Consider the following 26,985-nt stretch of genomic DNA (forward strand, 5'->3'; position numbering starts at 1 on the left):
TCAGCCGTCGCTCCCCGCGCGGGGGGGGTGGGGGGGGTGGGGGGGGGGAGGGGCAGCCGGAGCTGCACGAGGAGCAGGAGGGGGAGGGGGGGGAGCCGGCCCCTCCCCCCCCGAACAGGGGCAGGAACAGCGAGGGGGGGGGGGAGGGGGGGAGGGGCGGGGGGGGGGTTTGGGGGCGCCGCCCCCTCCCCTCCCCCCCCCCCCCAGCAGCAGCGAAGCCCCCGCGTCCCGGTGGGGGGAGGGGCGGGTCCCGCCGGCCGCCAGAGCTGCGGGGGAGGGGGAGGGGCGGTCAGGGGGGGACACGGGGACACCCCCACCCCCCCATAGGGACCCCTTATATAGGGACCCCCTTACATAGGGAACCCAAATCCATAGGGACCCCCCTATATAGGGACCCCCCCCTATATAGGGACCCCCCATCTATAGGGAACCACATTCTATAGGGACCCCCCTTCTATAGGGACCCCCTTCTATAGGGAACCACATTCTATAGGAACCCCCCATCTATAGGGACCCCCTTCTATAGGGAACCACATTCTACAGGGCCCCCCCATCTATAGGGAACCCCTCCTACAGGGACCACATTCTATAGGGACCCCCCCTTCTATAGGGAACCTAAATCCATAGGGCCCCCTTCCCATAGGGACCCCTTTCTAATAGGGAATCCCCTCCTATAGGGACCACATTCTATAGGGGCCAGATTCTATAGGGAACCTAAATCCATAGGGACCCCCCCTCCCATAGGGACCACATTCTATAGGGACCCCATTCTATAGGAAACCCCCTTCTATAGGGAACCCAGTCCTATAGGGACCCCAGTTCTATAGGGAACCTAAATCCATAGGGACCCCCATCCCATAGGGACCCTGGCTCTATAGGGACCCCCCTCCCATAGGGACCACATTCTATAGGAACCCCATTCTGTAGGAGACCCCCTGCTATAGGGACCCTGTTCCTATAGGGACCCCATTCTATAGGGAACCCCCTCCTATAGGCATCCCAAACCCATAGGGAACCCCCTTCTATAGGGACCCCATTTTATAGGGAACCTCCTTCTATAGGGACGCCCCCCATCCCACAATGACCCCGCCCCCGCGGAGGGGGCGGAGCCGTCGCGCTGGCCACACCCACCTTGGATCGTGGCCAATGGGGCGGTGGCAACGAGTCCGGGCACGCCCAGCACCGCCCCCCTGCGGCCAATGGGGGGCGTCAGGGGTCACGCCCCCCCACGTGACCCCTCCCCCCCGCCAACACCCCATGTGACCCCCATGACCCCCCCCAAACCCCCTGATTCCCCACAAGGGACCCCCATGACCCCCCATGACCCACTCGACCCCCCATGACCTCTCGTGACCCCCCTTGTGACCCCCTTTACCCCCCAAGTGACCCCCCATGACCCCCCCCAATGTCACCCCCCACCCCATGACCCACTGGGACCCCCCCACCCCCATGTGACCCCCCAACCCCCCCAATATAACCCCCCAAATCATGACCCCCCATGACCCCCTTGACCCCCCTTGACCCCCCCACCCCCCAACGTGACCCCCACCCCATGACCTCCATAACCCCCCATGACCCCCTTGACCCCCAAACCCCCCATGACCCCCTACCCCCCCATTACCCCCCCATGAACCCCCCCAACCCCCCCAAGTGACCCCCATGACCCCCCCAACCGCCCCAAGTGACCCCCATAACCCCCCAACCCCCCCAACCAACGACCCCCATGACCCCCCCAACGTGACCCCCCTGCCCCCCTGCCCCCCCTCACCCGCTGCCGGCGTTGAGCCCCCCCAGGCTCAAGGGGGCGGTTGTGCTGTTGGCGGGGGGGGGCGGCGGGGGAGGGGGGACCCCCCCGGGCCCCCCCCCGCAGCGGGTGGGGGGGGGCAGGGAGGCGCCGGGCGACGACAACGGGGACACTGGGGGGGGATGGGGGGGGGCACAAGGGGGGTTTGTGTAGGTCCTACCAAAACACTGGGGACCCCCCTTAAAGCCCCCCCCAATGCCCCCCCCCATTTTAAAGTACATAGGACCTATAGAAATCCCCCCCCCACCCCATAGGGTGAGCCCATAGGTTTGTGTAGGGCGGTACCTGTTGTGCTGGAGGCCACGGGGGGCGCGAGGCCGGGGGGGGGCACCTGGGGGGGGACACAGGGGTCATATGGGGACATAGGGGACAACACGGGGGGGGACACAGGGGTCATATGGGGACATAGGGGACAACACGGGGGGGACACAGGGGTCATATGGGGACATAGGGGACAACACGGGGGGGACAGGGGTCATATGGGGACATAGGGGACAACACGGGGGGGACACAGGGGTCATATGGGGACATAGGGGACAACACGGGGGGGACACAGGGGTCATATGGGGACATAGGGGACAACACGGGGGGGACACAGGGGTCATATGGGGACATAGGGGACAACACGGGGGGGACACAGGGGTCATATGGGGACATAGGGGACAACACGGGGGGGGACACAGGGGTCATATGGGGACATAGGGGACAACACGGGGGGGACACAGGGGTCATATGGGGACATAGGGGACAACACGGGGGGGGACACAGGGGTCATATGGGGACATAGGGGACAACACGGGGGGGACACAGGGGTCATATGGGGACATAGGGGACAACACGGGGGGGACACAGGGGTCATATGGGGACATAGGGGACAACACGGGGGGGACACAGGGGTCATATGGGGACATAGGGGACAACACGGGGGGGACACAGGGGTCATATGGGGACATAGGGGACAACACGGCGGGGACACAGGGGTCATATGGGACATAGGGGACAATATGGGGGGGGACACAGGGGTCATATGGGGACATAGGGGACAACACGGGGGGGACACAGGGGTCATATGGGGACATAGGGGACAACACGGGGGGGACACAGGGGTCATATGGGGACATAGGGGACAACACGGGGGGGACACAGGGGTCATATGGGGACATAGGGGACAACACGGGGGGGACACAGGGGTCATATGGGACATAGGGGACAACACGGGGGGGACACAGGGGTCATATGGGGACATAGGGGACAACACGGGGGGGACACAGGGGTCATATGGGGACATAGGGGACAACACGGGGGGGACACAGGGGTCATATGGGGACATAGGGGACAACACGGGGGGACACAGGGGTCATATGGGGACATAGGGGACAACACGGGGGGGGACACAGGGGTCATATGGGGACATAGGGGACAATATGGGGGGGGACACAGGGGTCATATGGGGACATAGGGGACAACACGGGGGGGGGACACAGGGGTCATATGGGGACATAGGGGACAACACGGGGGGGACACAGGGGTCATATGGGGACATAGGGGACAACACGGGGGGGGACACAGGGGTCATATGGGGACATAGGGGACAACATGGGGGGACACAGGGGTCATATGGGGACATAGGGGACAACATGGGGGGACACAGGGGTCATATGGGGACATAGGGGACAACACGGGGGGGGACACAGGGGTCATATGGGGACATAGGGGACAACATGGGGGGGGACACAGGGGTCATATGGGGACATAGGGGACAACATGGGGGGACACAGGGGTCATATGGGGACATAGGGGACAACACGGGGGGGACACAGGGGTCATATGGGGACATAGGGGACAATATGGGGGGGGACACAGGGGTCATATGGGGACATAGGGGACAACATGGGGGGGGACACAGGGGTCATATGGGGACATAGGGGACAACATGGGGGGACACAGGGGTCATATGGGGACATAGGGGACAACACGGGGGGGACACAGGGGTCATATGGGGACATAGGGGACAACACGGGGGGACACAGGGGTCATATGGGGACATAGGGGACAACATGGGGGGACACAGGGGTCATATGGGGACATAGGGGACAACACGGGGGGGACACAGGGGTCATATGGGGACATAGGGGACAACATGGGGGGACACAGGGGTCATATGGGGACATAGGGGACAACACGGGGGGGGACACAGGGGTCATATGGGGACATAGGGGACAACATGGGGGGGGACACAGGGGTCATATGGGGACATAGGGGACAACACGGGGGGGGACACAGGGGTCATATGGGGACATAGGGGACAACACGGGGGGACACAGGGGTCATATGGGGACATAGGGGACAACACGGGGGGACACAGGGGTCATATGGGGACATAGGGGACAACACGGGGGGGACACAGGGGTCATATGGGGACATAGGGGACAACACGGGGGGACACAGGGGTCATATGGGGACATAGGGGACAACACGGGGGGACACAGGGGTCATATGGGGACATAGGGGACAACACGGGGGGGACACAGGGGTCATATGGGGACATAGGGGACAACACGGGGGGACACAGGGGTCATATGGGGACATAGGGGACAACACGGGGGGGACACAGGGGTCATATGGGGACATAGGGGACAACACGGGGGGGACACAGGGGTCATATGGGGACATAGGGGACAACACGGGGGGACACAGGGGTCATATGGGGACATAGGGGACAACACGGGGGGGACACAGGGGTCATATGGGGACATAGGGGACAACACGGGGGGGACACAGGGGTCATATGGGGACATAGGGGACAACATGGGGGGGGGACACAGGGGTCATATGGGGACATAGGGGACAATATGGGGGATGATACGGGGCGGGTGCTGGGGATGCAGGGGGGGTTGCAGGGGGCGGTTTTTGGGAGGGGGGGGGTCCTGGGGGGGAATCCCTGGGGGGGTTTCCCAGGGGATTCCCAAGGGAGTTTCCCATTGGGGGGTGGGGATTCCCAAGGGGCTTTCCCAGGGGGTTTCCCAGGGGGTTTCCCAGGGGTTTCCCAAGGGGGTTTCCCATGGGGGGTGGGGATTTCCAAGGGGTTTCCCATGGGTTTTGGGGGGGTTTCCCCCTGTGACTCATGGTCGGGGGGGGGGAGGGGGGGTACAGGGGGTGCTTCCCATTGGGGGTGGGGATTCCCAGGGGGTTTCCCAGGGGTTTCCCAAGGGGGTTTCTAATGGGGCAGTGGGGATTCCCAAGGGGGTTTCCCACGGTTTTTGGGGGGGTTTCTCCCCATAACTCATGGTCGGGGGGGCGGGGTATGGGTGGTGCTTCCCATTGGGGGTGGGGATTCCCAGGGGGTTTCCCAGGGGGTTTCCCAGGGGATTCCCAAGGGGCTTTCCCAGGGGCTTTCCCGGGGGTTTCCCAGGGGGTTTCCCAGGGGATTCCCAAGGGGTTTCCCAGGGGGTTTCCCAGGGGGTTTCCCAGGGGATTCCCAAGGGGTTTCCCAGGGGATTCCCAAGGGGCTTTCCCAGGGGGTTTCCCAGGGGATTCCCAAGGGGTTTCCCAGGGGGTTTCCCAGGGGGTTTCCCAGGGGATTCCCAAGGGGTTTCCCAGGGGGTTTCCCAGGGGGTTTCCCAGGGGATTCCCAAGGGGTTTCCCAGGGGGTTTCCCAGGGGATTCCCAAGGGGTTTCCCAAGGGGTTTCCCAGGGGATTCCCAAGGGGCTTTCCCAGGGGGTTTCCCAGGGGGTTTCCCAGGGGATTCCCAAGGGGTTTCCCAGGGGGTTTCCCAGGGGATTCCCAGGGGTTTCCCAGGGGTTTCCCAGGGGGTTTCCCAGGGGGTTTCCCAAGGGGTTTCCCAGGGGATTCCCAGGGGGTTTCCCAGGGGGTTTCCCAGGGGGTTTCCCAGGGGATTCCCAGGGGATTCCCAGGGTGTTTCCCAGGGGGTTTCCCAAGGGGGTTTCCAATGGGGCAGTGGGGATTCCCAAGGGGTTCCCCACGGTTTTCGGGGGTTTCCCCCCGTGACTCACGGTCGGGGGGGGGTACGGGGGGGCCTTGCCGAGGGGGGGGGTGGGCGCCCCCCCCGCCCCCCCGCAGGGGTTGATTCGCTTCTCCTTCTGGCGCCGGTTGCAGAACCAGACCCTGATCACCTCCTTCTCCATCTGCAGCTGCTCCGCCAGCACCAGGATCTCCTCCGACGTCGGCTTCTGGTTCTGGGGGCGCGGGGGGACCCCACATCCCGGGGGTGAACGGGGGGGCCCGGGGACACAGGGACAGGGGGACATTGGGACATTGGGACAGAGGGATGTGGGGGGACATGGGGGACATGGGGGATATGGGGACATTGGGACAGGGGGATGTGGGGATATGGGGATATGGGGGATATGGGGACATGGGGGGATATGGGGGGATATGGGGGTTATGGGGGACATGGGGGGACAATGGGGATATGGGGGACATGGGGGGACATGGGACATGGGGGATATGGGGGATAGGGGGTGACATGGGGACATGGGGACATGGGGGGATATGGGGACATGGGGTATGGGGGGATATGGGGACATATCCCCATATCCCCATGTCCCCCCATATCCCCCATACCCCCATATTCCCCATATCCCCCCATGTCCCCCATGTCCCCATATCCCCATATCCCCCATATCCCTCATATACCCCCTATGTCCCCCATATCCCCCCATATCCCCCATATCCCCATATCCCCCATATCCCCCATATCCCCCCATCCCCCCCATGTCCCCATATCCCCCAATATCCCCATATCCCCCATACCCCCATATCCCCCCATCCCCCCCCATATCCCCATATCCCCCATATCCCCCTATATCCCCTTATCCCCCCATATCACCCCCATCCCCCCATGTCCCCATATCCCCCATGTCCCCATCCCCCCCATGTCCCCATCCCCCCCATGTCCCCATATCCCCCAATATCCCAATATCCCCATATCCCCCATGTCCCCCCATCCCCCCCATGTCCCCATATCCCCCCATGTCCCCCATGTCCCCATATCCCCCATATCCCCCCATGTCCCCATGTCCCCATATCCCCATATCCCCCATACCCCCCATGTCCCCATATCCCCCCAATCCCCCCATCCCCCCCATCCCCCCCATCCCCCCCATGTCCCCATGTCCCCATATCCCCATATCCCCCATACCCCCCATGTCCCCATATCCCCCCAATCCCCCCACCCCCCCCATCCCCCCCATCCCCCCCATCCCCCCCATCCCCCCCGTGTCCCCCCGTGTCCCCCCGTGTCCCCCGCCCCTCACCGCCAGGAAGCTCCTCTCCAGGGCGAAGCGCACGTTGGTCTCGATGCTCGTTCGCTTCTTGCGGCGCCGCCCGGGGGGGAGCCCCAGCGCCCCTCCCCCCCCCGGGCCCCCCCCGCCGCCCTCCAGCGCCGCCCCGCCCCCCCCGCCCCCCCCCAGCGCGGGGGAGGGGCCCAGGGGGTGCGCGTGGGGGAGGGAGGAGTCCAGGGACATGGTCTCTGCGGGGGAGGGGGCACGGGGTCAGGGGGGCATGGGGGGTATGGGGACAGGGGGGGTATGGGGACATGGGGGGTATGGGGGATATGGGGGTATGGGGGATATGGGGGGATATGGGGGGTATGGGAGATATGGGGACATGGGGGGATATGGGGGGACATGGGGACATGGGGGAATATTTGGGGTATGGGGCGTATGGGGACATGGGGGGATATGGGGACATGGGGGGTATGGGGACATGGGGGGTATGGGGGGTATGGAGACATGGGGGGATATTTGGGGTATGGGGGGTATGGGGACATGGGGGGATATGGGGGGAATATGGGGACACATGGGGGGACCATGGGGACACACGTCCCCCATATCCCCACGTCCCCAATGCCCCCAGTGTCCCCAATGCCCCCAATGCCCCCATTGTCCCCATTACCCCCATTACCCTCATTGTCCCCAATGTCCCTATTGTCCCATTGCCCCCATCACCCACATCACCCCCATTACCCCCAATGTCCCCATCACCCCCATTGCCCCCATCACCCCCATCTCCCCCATCGCCCCCATTGCCCCCAATGTCCCCATTGCCCCAATGTCCCCATCACCCCCCTTGCCCCCATTGCCCCCAATGTCCCAAATGCCCCCATTGCCCCCATTACCCTCAATGTCCCCATCGCCCCCAATGTCCCCATCACCCCCATTGCCCCCATCGCCCCCATTACCCTCAATGTCCCCATCGTCCCCATTGTCCCCATTACCCCCAATGTCCCCATCACCCCCATTGCCCCCATCGCCCCCATTGCCCCCAATGTCCCCATTGCCTCCATTGCCCCCCTATGTCCCCATCACCCCCATTGACCCCCATTGCCCCCATTACCCCCAATGTCCCCATTACCCACAATGTCCCCATCACCCCCCTTGCCTCCATTGCCCCCATCGCCCCCATTGCCCCCCATTGTCCCCATCACCCCCATTGCCCTCATTGCCCCCATTACCCCCAATGTCCCCATTGCCCCCCGATGTCCCCATCATCGCCCTTGCCCCCATTGACCCATTGACCCCATTGCCCCCAATGTCCCCAATGACCCCATCACCCCCAATGTCCCCATCACCTCCATTGACCCCATTACCCCCCTATGTCCCCATCATCGCCCTTGCCCCCATTGCTTCATTGACCCCATCACCCCCAATGTCCCCAATGACCCCATCACCCCCAATGTCCCCAATGTCCCCATCGCCCCCAATGTCCCCAATGTCCCCAATGTCCCCGCTGTCCCCGTGTCCCTACCCGCGTCGCTCAGCCACTTCTCGAGCAGGGGCCGCAGTTTGCACATGTTCTTGAAGCTCAGGTTCAGCGCCTCGAAGCGCGAGATCGTGGTCTGGCTGAAGTCGTTCCCGTAGAGCTTCCCCATGGCCAGCCCCACGTCACCCTGGGGACAGCGGCACGTTGGGGACATCGGGGGCGATGGGGGCGGTGGGGACATCGGGGGTGATGGGGGTGATGGGGACATTGGGGGCAATGGGGGTAATGGGGGTGATGGGGACATTGGGGGTAATGGGGTCAATGGGGATGATGGGGACATTGGGGACATTGGGGGTAATGGGGGCAATGGGAGCAATGGGGTCAAGGGGGGTGATGGGGACATTGGGGGAAATGGGGACATTGGGGACATCGGGGACAATGGGGGCGATGGGGGAAATGGGGACATTGGGGACAATGGGGGCAATGGGGACAATGGGGACATTGGGGGCAATGGGGGCAATGGTGGCAATGGGGGCAGCAGGGATATTGGGGACATCGGGGGTCAATGGGGGTCAATGGGGGAAATGGGGACATTGGGGACATTGGGAGTCAATGGGGGTGATGGGGACATTGGGGACATTGGGGGCAGTGGGGGCAATGGTGGCAATGGGGGCAATGGGGACATTGGGGACATCGGGGGTCAATGGGGGCAATGGGGACATTGGGAGTCAACAGGGGCAATGGGGAGATTGGGGACATTGGGAGTCAATGGGGGTCAATGGGGGCAATGGGGACATTGGGGACATCGGGGGTCAATAGGGGCAATGGGGACACTGGGGACATTGGGAGTCAACGGGGGTCAATGGGGGCAATGGGGACATTGGGGACATTGGGAGTCAACGGGGGTCAATGGGGGCAATGGGGACATTGGGGACATTGGGAGTCAGCGGGGGTCAATGGGGGCAATGGGGACATTGGGGACATTGGGAGTCAATGGGGGTCAATGGGGGCAATGGGGACATTGGGGACATTGGGAGTCAATGGGGGTCAATGGGGGCAATGGGGACATTGGGGACATTGGGAGTCAATGGGGGTCAATGGGGGAAATGGGGACATTGGGGACATTGGGGACAATGGGGGTGATGGGGACATTGGGGACATTGGGGGCAATGGGGGCAATGGTGGCAATGGGGGCAATGGGGACATTGGGGACATCGGGGGTCAATGGGGGTCAATGGGGGCAATGGGGACATTGGGGACATCGGGGGGCAATGGGGGCAATGGGGACATTGGGAGTCAATGGGGGTCAATGGGGGCAATGGGGACATCGGGGACATTGGCAGTCAATGGGGGTCAATGGGGGCAATGGGGACATTGGGGACATTGGGGGTCAATGGGGGCAATGGGGACACTTGGGGACATTGGGAGTCAATGGGGGCGATGGGGACAATGGGGACATTGGGGGCAATGGGGGCAATGGTGGCAATGGGGACAATGGGGACATTGGGGACATCGGGGGTCAATGAGGGGTCAATGGGGGCAATGGGGACATTGGGGACATTGGGAGTCAGTGGGGGTCAATGGGGGTGATGGGGACATTGGGGACAATGGGGGCGATGGGGACAATGGGGACATCGGGGGGCAATGGGGGCAATGGGGACATTGGGAGTCAACGGAGGTCAATGAGGGCAATGGGAACATTGGGGACATTGGGAGTCAATGGGGGTCAATGGGGACATTGGGGACATTGGGAGTCAATGGGGGTCAATGGGGGTCAATGGGGACATTGGGGACATTGGCAGTCAATGGGGGTCAATGGGGGCAATGGGGACAGTTTGGGGACACCGGGATGGGGCCAGACTGGGGCCATGGGGACAGGGGCCGGCGGGGGCCGTGGGGGCGGGGTGGGGGCCACCTGGGGACGCTGGGGACGCTGGGGACATTGGGGACATTGGGGACAGACCTGCGTGAAGCCCAGCTTGATGCGGCGCTGCTTGAAGGTGCGGGCGAACTGCTCCAGCTCCTCCAGGTCACTCGGCTCCTCGGGGGGGGACACGACGGGGGGGTCCCCGGGGGGCAGGGGACACTCGGGGGGGCCCGAGCGCGGCACGGCCTGCGGGGCAATGGGGACATTGGGGACATGGGGGCAATGGGGGCGGTGGGGGCAGTGGGGGTGATGGGGACATGGGGGCAGTGGGGGTGATGGGGCAATGGGGGTAATGGGGGTAATGGGGACATTGGGGACATGGGGGCGATGGGGACATTGGGGACAATGGGGACATTGGAGGCAATGGGGGCAATGGGGACATTGGGGACATGGGGGCGATGGGGGTGATGGGGGCAGTGGGACACATGGGGGTGATGGGGACATTGGGGACAATGGGGACATTGGGGACATGGGGACAATGGGGGCAATGGAACAATGGGGGCAATGAGACATGGGGACAGTGGGGACAGTGGGGCAATGGGAACAGTGGGGACATTGGGGGCAATGGGGACATTGGGGACAATGGGGGCAAGGGGGTCAATGGGGACATGGGGACAATGGGGGCAATGGGGACAATGGGGACAATGGGACACAATGGGGTCACAATGAGGGGGTCAGCGGCTCGGGGGGGGGTTGGGGACACTCAGGGGGACCCAATTGTGTCACCGCCTGGGCTGGGGACACAGGGGGGGTTGGGGGGGGGGGCAGGATTTTGGGCGGATTTCTGGGGTTTTTGGGGTCCCCCCATCCCTGGGGGGTGGGGGGGATTTGGGGTCATTTGGGGTGATTTGGGGGGTTTGGGGGGGCAGTTTGGGGGTGATGGGGGGTTGGGGGTCAGTTTTGGGGTGACTGGGGGTGCTTTGGGGGTCAGTACCTGGGGGTCAGTTTTGGGGTGATTTGGGGGGTTGGGGGTCGGTTTTGGGGTGCTCTGGGGGGTTGGGGGTCAGTTTTGGGGTGCTCTGGGGGGTTGGGGGTCAGTTTTGGGGTGATTTGGGGGGTTGGGGGTCAGTTTTGGGGTGATTTGGGGTGATTTGGGGGGTCAGTTTTGGGGTGCTCTGGGGGGTTGGGGGGTCAGTTTTGGGGTGATTGGGGGGGTTGGGGGTCAGTTTTGGGGTGATTTGGGGGGTTGGGGGTCAGTTTTGGGGTGATTTGGGGGGTTGGGGGTCAGTTTTGGGGTGCTCTGGGGGGTCAGTACCTGGGGGTCAGTTTTGGGGTGATTTGGGGGGGTTGGGGGTCAGTTTTGGGGTGATTTGGGGTGATTTGGGGGGGTTGGGGGTCGGTTTTGGGGTGCTCTGGGGGTCAGTACCTGGGGGGTCAGTTTTGGGGTGCTCTGGGGGGTTGGGGGTCAGTTTTGGGGTGATTTGGGGGGTTGGGGGTCGGTTTTGGGGTGCTCTGGGGGGTTGGGGGTCAGTTTTGGGGTGATTTGGGGGGTTGGGGGTCAGTTTTGGGGTGATTTGGGGGGGGTTGGGGGTCAGTTTTGGGGTGATTTGGGGGGGGTTGGGGGTCAGTTTTGGGGTGATTTGGGGGGTTGGGGGTCGGTTTTGGGGTGCTTTGGGGGGTTGGGGGTCAGTTTTGGGGTGCTCTGGGGGGTCAGTACCTGGGGGGGCAGCGTCCCGCGGGGGTTGGGGGGCAGCAGCCCCCCCGGGTTGGGCTGGGGTGGCTGGAACAGGTTCTGGGGGGACAGGAGCCCTGGGGGGACAATGGGGGGGGGGTCAGGTGACACAGGTCCCCAGCCCCATGGTCCCATATCCCCCCATGTCCCCCCATTGCCCCCATGTCCCCCATTGTCCCCCATTGTCCCCCTGTCCCCCCATTGCCCCCATGTCCCCCATTGTCCCCCTGTCCCTCCATGTCCCCATGCACCCCATGTCCCCCCATTGTCCCCATATCCCCCCATGTCCCCCCATATTCTCCCATGTCCCCCTGTCCCCCATGACCCTCATTGTCCCCATGTCCCCATTGTCCCCATTGTCCCCCATGCCCCCCATTGTCCCCATGTCCCCATATCCCCCATGTCCCCCATTGACCCCATGTCCCCCATATCCCCCCATTGTCCCCCTGTCCCCCATGCACCCCCGTATCCCCATATGTCCCCATATCCCCCCATGTCCCCATGTCCCCCCATTGTCCCCATGTCCCCCCATGTCCCCATATCCCCCCACGTCCCCATGTCCACCCATTGTGCCCATGTCCCCCCATTGTCCCCATGTCCCCCCATGTCCCCATATCCCCCCATGTCCCCATGTCCCCCCATTGTCCCCCTGTCCCCCATGCACCCCCATATCCCCATATGTCCCCATATCCCCCCATGTCCCCCCATGTCCCCCATATCCCCCCATTGTCCCCTTATCTCCCACGCACCCCCATATCCCCATATGTCCCCATATCCCCATGTCCCCACATCCCCCCACGTCCCCATATCCCCCCATGTCCCCATGTCCCCCATGTCCCCATATCCCCCATGTCCCCCATATCCCCCCATTGTCCCCCTGTCCCCCATGCACCCCCATATCCCCATATGTCCCCATATCCCCCCATGTCCCCCCATGTCCCCATGTCCCCCCATGTCCCCCATATCCCCCCATTGTCCCCTTATCTCCCATGCACCCCCATATCCCCATATGTCCCCATATCCCCCCACGTCCCCATATCCCCCCATGTCCCCACATCCCCCCACGTCCCCATATCCCCCCATGTCCCCATGTCCCCCATGTCCCCATATCCCCCATACCCCCCATATCCCCCCATTGTCCCCCTGTCCCCCATGCACCCCCATATCCCCATATGTCCCCATATCCCCCCACGTCCCCATGTCCCCCCATTGTCCCCAATATCCCCCATTGTCCCCCCGTCCCGCCGCACCTGCCTGTCCGTGCTGGGGCAGCAGGAACTGGGGGCCCTGCAGGGGGTGTCCAGGTACCAGCACCAACTGCTGCAGCTGGAGCAGCTGCTGGATGTCCTGGGGGGACACGGGGACAATGGGGGGACATGGGGACAGCGGGGGCGATGGGGACGATGGGGGCGATGGGGACAGTGGGGGCGATGGGGACAATGGGGGCGATGGGGACAGTGGGGGCGATACGGGCAATGGGGACATTGGGGACAATGGGGGCAATGAGCGCAATAGGGACATGGGGACAATGGGGACAATGGGGGGCATGGGGACAGTGGGGGCGATGGGGACGATGGGGGCGATGGGGACAGCGGGGGCGATGGGGACGATGGGGGCGATGGGGACGATGGGGGCGATGGGGACAATGGGGGCGATACGGGCAATGGGGACATTGGGGATAATGGGGGCAATGAGCGCAATAGGGACATGGGGACAATGGGGGCAATGGGGGCAATGGGGGCATGGGGACAATGGGGACAATGGGGGGCATGGGGACAGTGGGGGTGATGGGGACAATGGGGGCAATGGGGGCAATGGGGGACATGGGGGACATGGGGACATGGGGGGCAATGGGGACATGGGGGGCAATGGGGGCAATGGGGGCAATGGGGGCAATGGGGGCAATGGGGACATGGGGACATGGGGGGCAATGGGGGCATGGGGGACAATGGGGACATGGGGGACAATGGGGGCAATGGGGACATGGGGGACATGGGGGACATGGGGGACATGGGGGGCAATGGGGGCATGGGGGACAAGGGGGACAATGGGAGCAATGGGGGGGACAATGGGGGGGACAATGGGGACACTGGTGTCACACAGGGGGACACTGGGGTGACATTGGGGACACTGGGGTTGGCAGTGGGGACATTGGGGTAACACAGGGGACACAGTGGGGACACCATTGGGGTGACCTGGGAGACATTGGGGTGATACTGGGGTGACACTGGGGTGACAGTGGGGTGACATTGGGGTGACACTGGGGAACATGAGGGTGACATGGGTGACATTGGGGTGACACTGGAGGTGACCTGGGTGACATTGGGGTGACTCAGGGGAACACGAGGGTGACATGGGTGACATTGGGGTGACATTGGGGTGACACTGGGGTGACATTGGGGTGACACGGGGAACACGAGGGTGACATGGGTGACATTGGGGTGACACTGGGGGTGACCCGGGTGACATTGGGGTGACATTGGGGTGACATTGGGGTGACACTGGGGAACACGAGGGTGACATGGGTGACATTGGGGTGACATTGGGGTGACACTGGGGTGACACTGGGGTGACACTGGGGGTGACATTGGGGTGACACGGGGAACACGAGGGTGACATGGGTGACATTGGGGTGACACTGGGGTGACATTGGGGTGACATTGGGGTGACACGGGGAACACGAGGGTGACATGGGTGACATTGGGGTGACACTGGGGTGACATTGGGGGTGACATTGGGGTGACACTGGGGTGACACTGGGGTGACATTGGGGTGACACGGGGAACACGAGGGTGACATGGGTGACATTGGGGTGACACTGGGGTGACACTGGGGTGACATTGGGGTGACACGGGGAACAGAGGGTGACATGGGTGACATTGGGGTGACACTGGAGGTGACCCGGGTGACATTGGGGTGACACTGGGGTGACATTGGGGTGACACTGGGGAACACGAGGGTGACATGGGTGACATTGGGGTGACACTGGGGTGACACGGGGAACACGAGGGTGACATGGGTGACACTGGGGTGACACTGGGGGTGACCCAGGTGACATTGGGGTGACACTGGGGTGACATTGGGGTGACATGGGTGACATTGGGGTGACACTGGGGGTGACCCGGGTGACATTGGGGTGACATTGGGGTGACATTGGGGTGACACTGGGGAACACGAGGGTGACATGGGTGACATTGGGGTGACACTGGGGGTGACACTGGGGTGACACAAGGGTGACATGGGTGACATTGGGGTGACACTGGGGTGACACTGGGGTGACATTGGGGTGACACAGGGGAACACAAGGGTGACATGGGTGACACTGGGGTGACACTGGGGGTGCCCCGGGTGACATTGGGGTGCCCCGGGTGGGGGGGGGGGGGGGTGTTACCTGAGCGCTGAGCTGGAGGGGCTGGGACAGGAGGGGGGAGGGGCGGGGGCGGGCGGGCCCGGGGGGGTCCCGGCGGGGGGGGCGGTGGCGGCGGTGACGGTGACGTTGACATTGACCTGGTGCTGCTGGAGCGCGGCCGCCAGCGCCTGCTGGAGCAGCAGCTGCTGCGGGGGGAGCAGCGCGGCCAGCTGGGGGACACGGGGACACGGGGACAGCGGGGACAGCGGGGCCATGGGGGCGATGGGGACAATGGGGACATTGGGGCAATGGGGGTGATGGGGGCGATGGGGGCGATGGGGGCAATGGGGGCGATGGGGACAATGGGGGCAATGGGGGTGATGGGGGTGATGGGGGCAATGGGGGTGATGGGGACATTGGGGGCGATGGGGGCAATGGGGGGCAATGGGGGTGATGGGGGTGATGGGGGTGATGGGGACATTGGGGGCATTGGGGGCAATGGGGGCGATGGGGGCGATGGGGGCAATGGGGGCGATGGGGGCGATGGGGGCGATGGGGGTGATGGGGACATTGGGGGCATTGGGGGCGATGGGGGCGATGGGGGCGATGGGGGCGATGGGGGCGATGGGGGTGATGGGGGCGATGGGGACATTGGGGCAATGGGGGCGATGGGGGTGATGGGGACAATGGGGGCAATGGGGGCAATGGGGGGCAATGGGGGCAATGGGGGTGATGGGGGCAATGGGGGCAATGGGGCAATGGGGGCGATGGGGGCAATGGGGGCAATGGGGGGCGATGGGGGACATTGGTGGCAATGGGGGACATCAGGACATTGGGGGCAATGGGGTCAATGGGGGTAATGGGGGCAATGGGGACATTGGGGGCATTGGGGGCAATGGGGGGATATGGGGGACATTGGGGACATTGGGGGCAATGGGGACATTGGGGGCATTGGGGGCAATGGGGGGATATGGGGGACATTGGGGACATTGGGGGCAATGGGGACATTGGGGACATGTGGGGACAGGGTGGACGGGGGGACATTGGGGGACATGGGGGGGACAGGGGGACATGGGGGATATGGGGACACGGGACATTGGGGACAGGGGGACATGGGGGGACATGGGGACATGGGGACATCATGGGGACATCATGGGGACACACGGGGACACACGGGGACACATGGGGACACATGGGGACACATTGGGGACACACGGGGACACATTGGGGACACATGGGGGACACGTTGGGGACACACGGGGACACATTGGGGACACATGGGGACACACGGGGACACATGGGGACACATGGGGGACACACGGGGACACATGGGGACACGTTGGGGACACATGGGGACACATTGGGGACACATTGGGGACACATGGGGACACATGGGGACACATTGGGGACACATTGGGGACACATTGGGGACACATTGGGGACACACGGGGACACATTGGGGACACATGGGGGACACGTTGGGGACACACGGGGACACATTGGGGACACATGGGGACACACGGGGACACATGGGGACACATGGGGGACACACGGGGACACATGGGGACACGTTGGGGACACGTTGGGGACACACGGGGACACATTGGGGACACATGGGGACACACGGGGACACATGGGGACACATGGGGGACACACGGGGACACATGGGGACACGTTGGGGACACATGGGGACACATTGGGGACACATTGGGGACACATGGGGACACATGGGGACACATGGGGACACATTGGGGACACATTGGGGACACATTGGGGACACATGGGGACACATGGGGACACATGGGGACACGGGGGGGGAGCAGCAGGTTAGCAGCAGCCCCAAGCGCCCCCCCCGCAGCAGCGAAGCACCCCCCGTGTCCCCAATGTCCCCAATGTCCCCAACGATGTCCCCAATGTCCCCCCCTCCCCCCCCGGCCCCTCCCCCACTCACCCCGGCCAGCTGCGCCCCCCCCAGCAGCAGGGGGGGGGGCGGGGGGGGGAGGGGCTGCGCGGGGGGGGGGCGGCTCCGGGGGCTCCTCGGCCTTCACCTGGGGGGGGGAGGGGTTATTTTGGGGGGAATCGGGGGGATTTTGGGGTCCCCCCCCCACCCGGAGGCGTTTCCTGTTTTTGAGGCCCCGGGATTTCCCCTCCCCCCCCCGCCCCTCCCCCCCCCCGAGGCACCGAGCGGCAAAACAGGAACCGGGGGGGGGGGAGGGGCGGCCCAGGGGGTCATGGGGGGTTTGGGGGGCGGGGGGTTTGGGGGCGGGGTCTTTGGGGGCGGGGTCTTTGGGGGCGGGGTCTTTGGGGGCCCCTCCCCCCCGCACCTGGAGGTTCGTGTCGGGTCCATTCGTGTCCGGCTCTGTGACAATGGAGGGGGGAGGGGGGGGGTGTCACCTGGGGGGTGTCACCCCCCCCCCCCATGTCCCCAGTGTCCCCCACGATGTCACCGTGTCACCCCCGATGTCCCCTCGTGTCCCCATGTCCCTCCATGTCCCCCCCTCAATGTCCCCAAGTCCCCCAATGTCCCCATGTCCCCCAATGTCCCCATGTCCCCCCCTCAATGTCCCCAATGTCCCCATGATCCCCCCATGTCCCCATGTCCCCCACATCCCCTCCAATGTCCCCATGTCCCCCCATGTCCCCAACCCCCCACTGTCCCCACGTCCCCCCCAATGTCCCCAACATCCCCCCAGTGTCCCCAACCCCCCACTGTCCCCATGTCCCCCCATGTCCCCAACCCCCCGATGTCCCCCCACTGTCCCCATGTCCCCCAATGTCCCCATGTCCCCCTATGTCCCCAACCCCTCAACATCCCCAGTGTCCCCAAACCCCCCATGTCCCCATGTCCCCCAATGTCCCCAACCCCCCGATGTCCCCACATCCCCCCAATGTCCCCATGTCCCCCAATGTCCCCATGTCCCCCACGTCCCCCCCAATGTCCCCATGTCCCCCTATGTCCCCATGTCCCCCACATCCCCCCAATGTCCCCAAACCCCCACTGTCCCCACGTCCCCCCCAATGTCCCCAACATCCCCCCAGTGTCCCCAACCCCCCACTGTCCCCATGTCCCCCCATGTCCCCAACCCCCCAATGTCCCCATGTCCCCCACATCCCCCCCAATGTCCCCATGTCCCCCCATGTCCCCAACCCCCCAATGCCCCCATGTCCCCCAAATCCCCCCCCATGTCCCCAACATCCCCCCAGTGTCCCCAACCCCCCACTGTCCCCATGTCCCCCCATGTCCCCAACCCCCCGATGTCCCCATGTCCCCCCATGTCCCTCAGTGTCCCCACATCCCCCCCACTGTCCCCATGTCCCCAACCCCCCACTGTCCCCCAACCGCCCACTGTCCCCATGTCCCCCCAATGTCCCCAATGTCCCCATGTCCCCCAATGTCCCCACGTCCCCCAATGTCCCCATGTCCCCCCGATGTCCCCAATGTCCCCCCGTACCCGTGTGCTCCGTTGGCGCCTTCTCCACCTCCAAGGGCTTAGACATCCTTAGTGCTGGGGACACAGGGGGGACACAAATTGGGGGGGGGGGGGACCCAAATTAGGGTGGGGGGACCCACACATTAGGGGGGGAGGGGACCCAGGCGTCCGGGGGACCCAGGTGTCCGGGGGACCCAGGCATCCGGGAGGGGGCACAGGTGTCTGGGGGGACCCAGGCGTCCGGGGGGGGGACACATTGGGGGGGACACAAATTAGGGGGGAGGGGACCCAGGCGTCCGGGGGGGACCCAGGTGTCCGGGGGGGGACACAAATTAGGGGGGGGACACACTCATACATTAGCGGGGGAGGGGACCCAGGCGTCCGGGGGGGACCCAGGCGTCCGGGGGACCCAGGCGTCCGGGGGGGGACACATTGGGGGGGACACAAATTAGGGGGGAGGGGACCCAGGCGTCCGGGGGGGACCCAGGCGTTCGGGAGGGGACACATTGGGGGGTCACAAATTGGGGGGGGGGGGGGGGACACAAATAGAGGGGGGGACACCCATACATTGGGGGGGGAGGGGACCCAGGCGTCCGGGGGGGACCCAGGCGTCCGGGAGGGACCCAGGCGTCCGGGGGGGGACCCAGGCGTCCGGCTCCCCCCCAATGCCCAAAACGATGCTCTTGGGGGGGGGGGGGATGGGCAGACCCCCCCAAACCCACCGTGACCCCCCCGAAATGAATCGATGGGGGTGCTGCCCCTCCCCCCCCGCCCCTTTACCTGTTCCTGGGGGTCCGGGGGGGTTTTTTTGGGGGGTTCGGGGGGGTTTTGGGGTTCCGGGGGGGTCTCGGTGCTGCCGATCGCTGGGAGCGGCGCGGTTGGATTTTGGGGGTGCCCCCCCCGGGCCCCCCCCGCGTGTGTTCCCCCCCCCCCATTTGCATAAAGCCCAATGACTCATTAACGAAGGCGCCGACACGCGGGGGTGGGGGGGGAGGGAAGGGGCGTGGCCCCTCATTGGCTCCGCCCCCCCGCCGGCCCCGCCCCCCCCGGCACTTTCACTTCTCCTCCCGTTTCCCTTTCACCCCCTCCCCCCTCCCCCCCCCAAACGGCCCCGATTTGGGGACAAAACGGCGGAACCCGCCCCTCCCCCCACCGGGGGACACCCCCCCCAAATTCCCCCCTCCCCCCCCAGGGACCCCTATGGCCCCTATAGAACCCTATAGAACTCTATAGTCTCCCCATAGCATCTTAGAGCACCCTACAGTGCCCCATAGCCCCCTATAGAACCCTATGGCCCCTATAGAACCCTAGAACCCCCTATATCCCCTACAGCCCCCTATAGAACCCTATAGCCCCCCATAGCATCTTAGAGCACCCTACGGTGCCCCATAGCTCCCTATAGAACCCTATGGCCCCTATAGAACCCTAGAACCCCCTATATCCCCTACAGCCCCCTATAGAACCCTATAGCCCCCCATAGCATCTTAGAGCACCCTACGGTGCCCCATAGCTCCCTATAGAACCCTATGGCCCCTATAGAACCCTAGAACCCCCTATAGCCTCTACAGCCCCCTATAGAACCCTATGGCCCCCATAGAACCCTAGAGCCCCTACAGCCCCCTATAGAACTCTATAGCCCCCCATAGCATCTTAGAGCACCCTATGGTGCCCCATAGCTCCCTATAGAACCCTATGGCCCCTATAGAATTCTATGGCCCCCTACAGCCCCCTATAGAACCCTATAGAACTCAATAGCCCCCAATAGTGTTTCAGAGCACCCTACAGTGCCCCATAGCTCCCTATAGAACCCTATGGCCCCTATAGAACCCTAGAACCCCCTATAGCTCCTACAGCCCCCTATAGAACCCTATGGCCCCTATAGAACCCTAGAACCCCCTATAGCTCCTACAGCCCCCTATAGAACCCTATGGCCCCTATAGAACCCTAGAACCCCCTATAGCTCCTACAGCCCCCTATAGAACCCTATGGCCCCTATAGAACCCTATGGCCCCCTATAGAACCCTATAGCCCCCCATAGCGTCTTAGAGCACCCTACAGTGCCCTATAGCCCCTCCCCCCCCAGGCCTATAGGGCCCTCTATAGGGGGTAGCACACGGGGGTGACACAGGGGGACACAGGGGTGGCCTCACATGACCCCAAAGTGTCACCATGACCTCTCATGACCCCACAGTGTCACCACGACCTTGCACGACCCCCTGGTGTCACCGTCCCCTTGCACAACACCCCGGTGTCACCACGGCCTTGCACAACCCCCTGGTGTCACCATGACCTTGCACAACCCCCTGGTGTCACCGTCCCCTTGCACGACCCCCTGGTGTCACCACGACCTCGCACGACCCCCTGGTGTCACCATGACCTTGCACAACCCCCTGGTGTCACCACAGCCTTGCACAACCCCCTGGTGTCACCACAGCCTTGCACAACCCCCTGGTGTCACCATGACCTTGCACAACCCCCTGGTGTCACCACAGCCTTGCACAACCCCCTGGTGTCACCACAGCCTTGCACAACCCCCTGGTGTCACCATGACCTTGCACAACCCCCTGGTGTCACCACAGCCTTGCACAACCCCCTGGTGTCACCACAGCCTTGCACAAGCCTTGCACGTCCCCCCCAGCCTTGCACGTCCCCCTGGTGTCACCATGACCTTGCACAACCCCCTGGTGTCACCATGACCTTGCACAACCCCCTGGTGTCACCATGACCTTGCACAAGCCTTACACAACCCCCCCAGCCTTGCACGACCCCCTGGTGTCACCGTCCCCTTGCACAACACCCCGGTGTCACTATGACCTCGCACGACCCCCTGGTGTCACCGCCCCTTTGCACGACCCCCTGGTGTCACCATGACCTCCCACGACCCCCCGGTGTCACCGTCCCCTTGCACAACCCCCTGGTGTCACCACGACCTCGCACCAGCGCCCGGACGGACGGACGGACACGCCATGAAACCCCAGCAGACAGACGGACACACAGAGACACCTGCGGTGCCACCGGAGCGCGCGAAATGGGGACACGAGCGTGACACGAATGTGACACGAATGTGACACAAATGTGCGCCATGGCCAGGGTCCTGTCCCCGTGTCACTGTCCCAGTGTCACCACCCCCATGGTGTCACCACCCCCATGGTGTCACCATCCCCCTGGTGTCACTGTCCCCATGGTGTCACCATCCCGATGTCACCGTCCCCATGGTGTCACTATCCCAGTGTCACCGTCCCTGTGGTGTCACTATCCCAGTGTCACCATCCTCATGGTGTCACCATCCCGGTGTCACCGTCCCTGTGGTGTCACTGTCCCAGTGTCACCATCCCCCTGGTGTCACCATCCCGGTGTCACCATCCCCCTGGTGTCACCATCCAAGTGTCACCATCCCCATGGTGTCACCATCCCAGTGTCACCGTCCCACTGTCACCGTCCCCTGGTGTCACCACCCCCATGGTGTCACTATCCCAGTGTCACCACCCCCATGGTGTCACTATCCTGGTGTCACCGTTCCCCTGGTGTCACCATCCCCCTGGTGTCACCATCCCGGTGTCACCATCCCAGTGTCACCATCCCCATGGTGTCACCATCCCAGTGTCACCGTCCCAGTGTCACCGTCCCCCTGGTGTCACCATCCCAGTGTCACCACCCCCATGGTGTCACTATCCTGGTGTCACCATTCCCCTGGTGTCACCATCCCAGTGTCACCGTCCCCCTGGTGTCACTATTCTGGTGTCACCATCCCCCTGGTGTCACCATCCCAGTGTCACCGTCCCCATGGTGTCACTATCCCAGTGTCACCATCCTCATGGTGTCACTATTCTGGTGTCACCATCTCAGTGTCACCATCCCCCTGGTGTCACCATCCCGGTGTCACCATCCCGGTGTCACCATCCCAGTGTCACCGTCCCCATGGTGTCACCATCCCAGTGTCATCATCCCCATGGTGTCACCGTCCCCCTGGTGTCACTGTCCCCCTGGTGTCACCATCCCAGTGTCACCATCCCCCTGGTGTCACCATCCCGGTGTCACCATCCCAGTGTCACCATCCCCATGGTGTCACCATCCCAGTGTCACCGTCCCACTGTCACCATCCCCCTGGTGTCACTATTCTGGTGTCACCGTCCCAGTGTCACCATCCCAGTGTCACCATCCCCATGGTGACATCATCCCAGTGCCACCGTCCTCCTGGTGTCACCATCCCGGTGTCACCATCCCAGTGTCACCGTCCCCATGGTGTCACTATGGGGGGGGACACGGGGACATGGGGGGGGGACACACACATCACCCTGCAGACCCTGTGGACAGAGAGGGACGGACAGAGGGACGGGGGGATGGGCAGAGGGACGGACATGGGGACATGGGGACGGACGTGGGGACAGACAGAGGGACACAGGGACACGGGGACAGACGGACGGACACGGGGATGGACACGGGGACAGACAGGGGGACAGAGGGACGTGGGGACGTGGGGACACAGGGACAGACATGGGGACAGACAGGGGGACAGAGGGACGTGGGGACATGGGGACACAGGGACAGACATGGGGACAGACAGAAGGACACAGGGACACAGGGACGGACATGGGGACAGACAGATGGACAGAGGGACATGGGGACGGATGTGGGGACACGAGGACAGACGTGGGGACACAGGGACAGACATGGGGACGGACATGGGGACACGGGGACAGACACGGGGACAAGGGGACAGACAGACAGACACAGGGACATGGGGACGGAGAGAGGGACAGACAGGGGGACATGGGGACAGACACAGGGACGTGGGGATGGACATGGGGACATGGGGACGGACGGACGGACACAGGGACACAGGGACAGACATGGGGACACAGGGATGGACATGGGGACATGGGGACGGACACAGGGACATTGGGACACAGGGACAGACGGACGGACACAGGGACGTGGGGACAGACACAGGGACGTGGGGACAGACACAGGGACATGGGGACACAGGGACAGACGGACGGACACAGGGACGTGGGGACAGACACAGGGACACGGACAGACATGGGGACGGCCATGGGGACACGGGGACAGACACAGGGACACGGGGACAGCCGCCACCGGCCCCTCCCCCCCCGTCACCATGGCGACAGCGTCACCCCCCCCATCCCCCCTCCCCCCTCCCCCCCCCCCCGCCGCCTCCGATCGATCGAACGATTGGGGGCATTGATCGATTTTTGGGGTTTCCTGTTTGGGTTTTGTTGTGACGGGGGGGGAGGGGCGGGGGGAGGGGAGGGGGAGGGGAGGGGAGGGGAGGGGGAAGGGAGGGGAAGATCCCGGGGGGGAAATGGGGGGAAAACGGGGTAAAAATGGGGGGAAATGGGGTAAAAATGGGGGGGGGGAGGATGAGGAGGATGGGGATGGGGAGGATGGGGAGGGGGATGAAGATGGAGATGAAGATGGAGATGAAGATGGGGCAGGGGGGGACCCCCCAGGATCGGGCCCAGGGTGAGGATGAGGATGGGAAGGGGGAGGAAGATGAGGATGGGGATGAAGATGAAGATGAGGAGGATGGGGAGGATGGGGAGGGGGATGAAGATGAAGATGAAGATGAAGATGCGGTAGGGGGGGACCCCCCAGGATCGGGCCCGGGGTGAGGATGAGGATGGGAAGGGACATGGGGATGAAGATGAGGATGAAGATGGGGACGAGGATGGGGATGAAGAGGAGGATGATGAAGATGAGGATGAGGAGGGGGATGAAGATGAGGATGAGGATGACGAGGGGGATGAAGATGAGGATGGGACCAGCACAGACCCCCCAGGATCGGGCCCAGGGTGAGGATGAGGATGGGAAGGGGAGGAAGATGAGGATGGGAAGGGGAGGAAGATGAGGATGAAGAGGATGAAGATGATGATGAGGATGGGGATGAAGATGAGGATGGAAACAGCAGGAGGGACCAACCAGCACCGAGGATGAAGATGAGGAGGAGGATGAAGACGAAGATGAGGATGAGGATGAAGATGAGGATGGGGCGATGAACACAAGGATGGGGATGAAGGTGAGGACGGGGACAGAGATGAAGATGAGGATGGGGATGAAGAGGAAGATGGGGATGGGGATGAAGATGAGGATGGGGATGGGGATGAGGATGAAGATGAAGATGAGGATGCAGATGAAGATGAGGATGGGGATGGGGATGGGGATGGAGATGCAGATGAGGATGGGGATGGGGATGAAGATGAGGATGCAGATGAAGATGAGGATGAAGATGATGAGGATGGTGATGAAGATGAAGATGGGGATGGGGATGAAGATGAGGATGGGGATAGGGATGAAGATGAGGATGGGGATAGGGATGAAGATGGGGATGGGGATGAAGATGGGGATGGGGATGAAGATGAGGATGGGGATAGGGATGAAGATGATGATGAAGATGATGGGGATGGTGATGAAGATGAAGATGAGGATGGGGATGAAGATGCAGATGAGGATGGGGATGAAGATGAGGATGGGGATAGGGATGAAGATGATGATGAAGATGATGGGGATGGTGATGAAGATGATGGGGATGAAGATGATGGGGGTGAAGATGAAGATGATGGGGGTGAAGATGAAGATGATGGGGATGAAGATGAAGATGAAGGGGGTGAAGATGAAGATGAAGGGGATGAAGATGAAGATGATGGGGGTGAAGATGAAGATGATGGGGGTGAAGATGAAGATGAAGGGGATGAAGATGAAGATGAAGGGGATGAAGATGAAGATGATGGGGATGAAGATGAAGATGATGGGGATGAAGATGAAGATGATGGGGGTGAAGATGCAGATGGGGATGAAGATGAAGATGATGGGGGTGAAGATGAAGATGATGGGGGTGAAGCTGCAGACGCCGGCAGCACCGGGAGGCACCAACTGACCCCTTGGGGCGGGGGGGGCAGGAGGAGGAAACCGCGGGGGGGAGGAGGAGGAGGAGGAGGAGGAGGAAGAAGCCGAAGAAGCCGATGAAGGGGCTGAGGATGAGGATGAAGATGGGGGATGAACACAAGGGGGGGATGAAGATGAGGATGGGGATGGGGGTGAAGATGAGGATGGGGATGGGGATGGGGCGATGAACACAAGGATGGGGGTGAAGACGAGGATGGGGACAGAGATGAAGAGGAAGATGGGGATGAGGATGGGGATGGGGATGAAGATGGGGATGGGGATTAAGATGGGGATGAGGATGAGGATGGGGATGAAGATGCAGATGAGGATGAAGATGATGATGAAGATGATGGGGATGGTGATGAAGATGAGGATGGGGATGAAGATGCAGATGGGGATGAAGATGATGATGAAGATGATGGGGATGAAGATGAAGATGATGGTGATGAAGATGAAGATGATGGGGGTGAAGATGAAGATGATGGTGATGAAGATGAAGATGAAGGGGATGAAGATGAAGATGATGGGGGTGAAGATGAAGAGGGTGAAGATGAAGATGATGGGGGTGAAGATGAAGATGAAGGGGGTGAAGATGAAGATGATGGTGATGAAGATGAAGATGAAGGGGATGAAGATGAAGATGATGGGGGTGAAGATGAAGAGGGTGAAGATGAAGATGATGGGGGTGAAGATGAAGATGATGGTGATGAAGATGAAGATGAAGGGGATGAAGATGAAGATGATGGGGATGAAGATGAAGATGAAGGGGATGAAGATGAAGATGAAGGGGGTGAAGATGAAGATGATGGGGGTGAAGATGAAGATGAAGGGGATGAAGATGAAGATGAAGGGGGTGAAGATGAAGATGATGGGGGTGAAGCTGCAGACGCCGGCAGCACCGGGAGGCACCAACTGACCCCTTGGGGCGGGGGGGGCAGGAGGAGGAAACCGCGGGGGGAGGAGGAGGAGGAGGAGGAGGAGGAAGAAGCCGATGAAGGGGCTGAGGATGAGGGTGATGAGGATGATGAGGATGATGAGGGTGATGAGGATGATGAGGATGATGAGGGTGATGAGGATGAGGATGCAGGGGCCCGGAGGAAGCCGGGGCGCCCCCCCCTTACCGGGCGCCTCCACCTGCGGGCGCCGCCGCCGCCTCCATCGGCTCCGGGTCCGGT

General features: G+C 62.9%; 1 protein-coding gene across 1 annotated transcript; it reads right to left on the reverse strand.

Moving 5' to 3' along the window:
* Nucleotides 1–26,985, reverse strand: LOC139826821 (POU domain, class 2, transcription factor 2-like). Its single transcript, XM_071803231.1, has 13 exons — nt 26,932–26,985; nt 18,929–18,982; nt 17,801–17,835; nt 13,378–13,474; nt 12,113–12,204; nt 10,492–10,641; nt 8,574–8,715; nt 7,082–7,296; nt 5,819–6,001; nt 2,090–2,135; nt 1,769–1,916; nt 1,132–1,190; nt 1–266 (listed from the first exon to the last, which is right to left on the reverse strand). The coding sequence occupies exons 2-13, from the start codon at nt 18,972–18,974 to the stop codon at nt 1–3; spliced, it is 1,479 nt and encodes a 492-aa protein (XP_071659332.1). The 5' UTR covers nt 18,975–18,982; nt 26,932–26,985.

The sequence above is a fragment of the Patagioenas fasciata genome, unplaced genomic scaffold, assembly GCF_037038585.1.
Source record: "Patagioenas fasciata isolate bPatFas1 unplaced genomic scaffold, bPatFas1.hap1 Unplaced_260, whole genome shotgun sequence".
NCBI lineage: Eukaryota > Metazoa > Chordata > Aves > Columbiformes > Columbidae > Patagioenas > Patagioenas fasciata.

What these genes read in the sequence shown, in the direction of transcription:
- LOC139826821 (XM_071803231.1), bottom strand. Translation starts at nt 18,974, where the DNA reads ATGTCTAAGCCCTTGGAGGTGGAGAAGGCGCCAACGGAGCACACGG. An exon ending in GCCCCAGCACGGACAGGCAG is followed by an intron (nt 12,205 to 13,377) that starts GTGCGGCGGGAC and finishes TTGTCCCCCCAG; the next exon opens with GGCTCCTGTCCCCCCAGAAC. An exon ending in GGGCTCAACGCCGGCAGCGG is followed by an intron (nt 1,191 to 1,768) that starts GTGAGGGGGGGC and finishes CATTGGCCGCAG; the next exon opens with GGGGGCGGTGCTGGGCGTGC.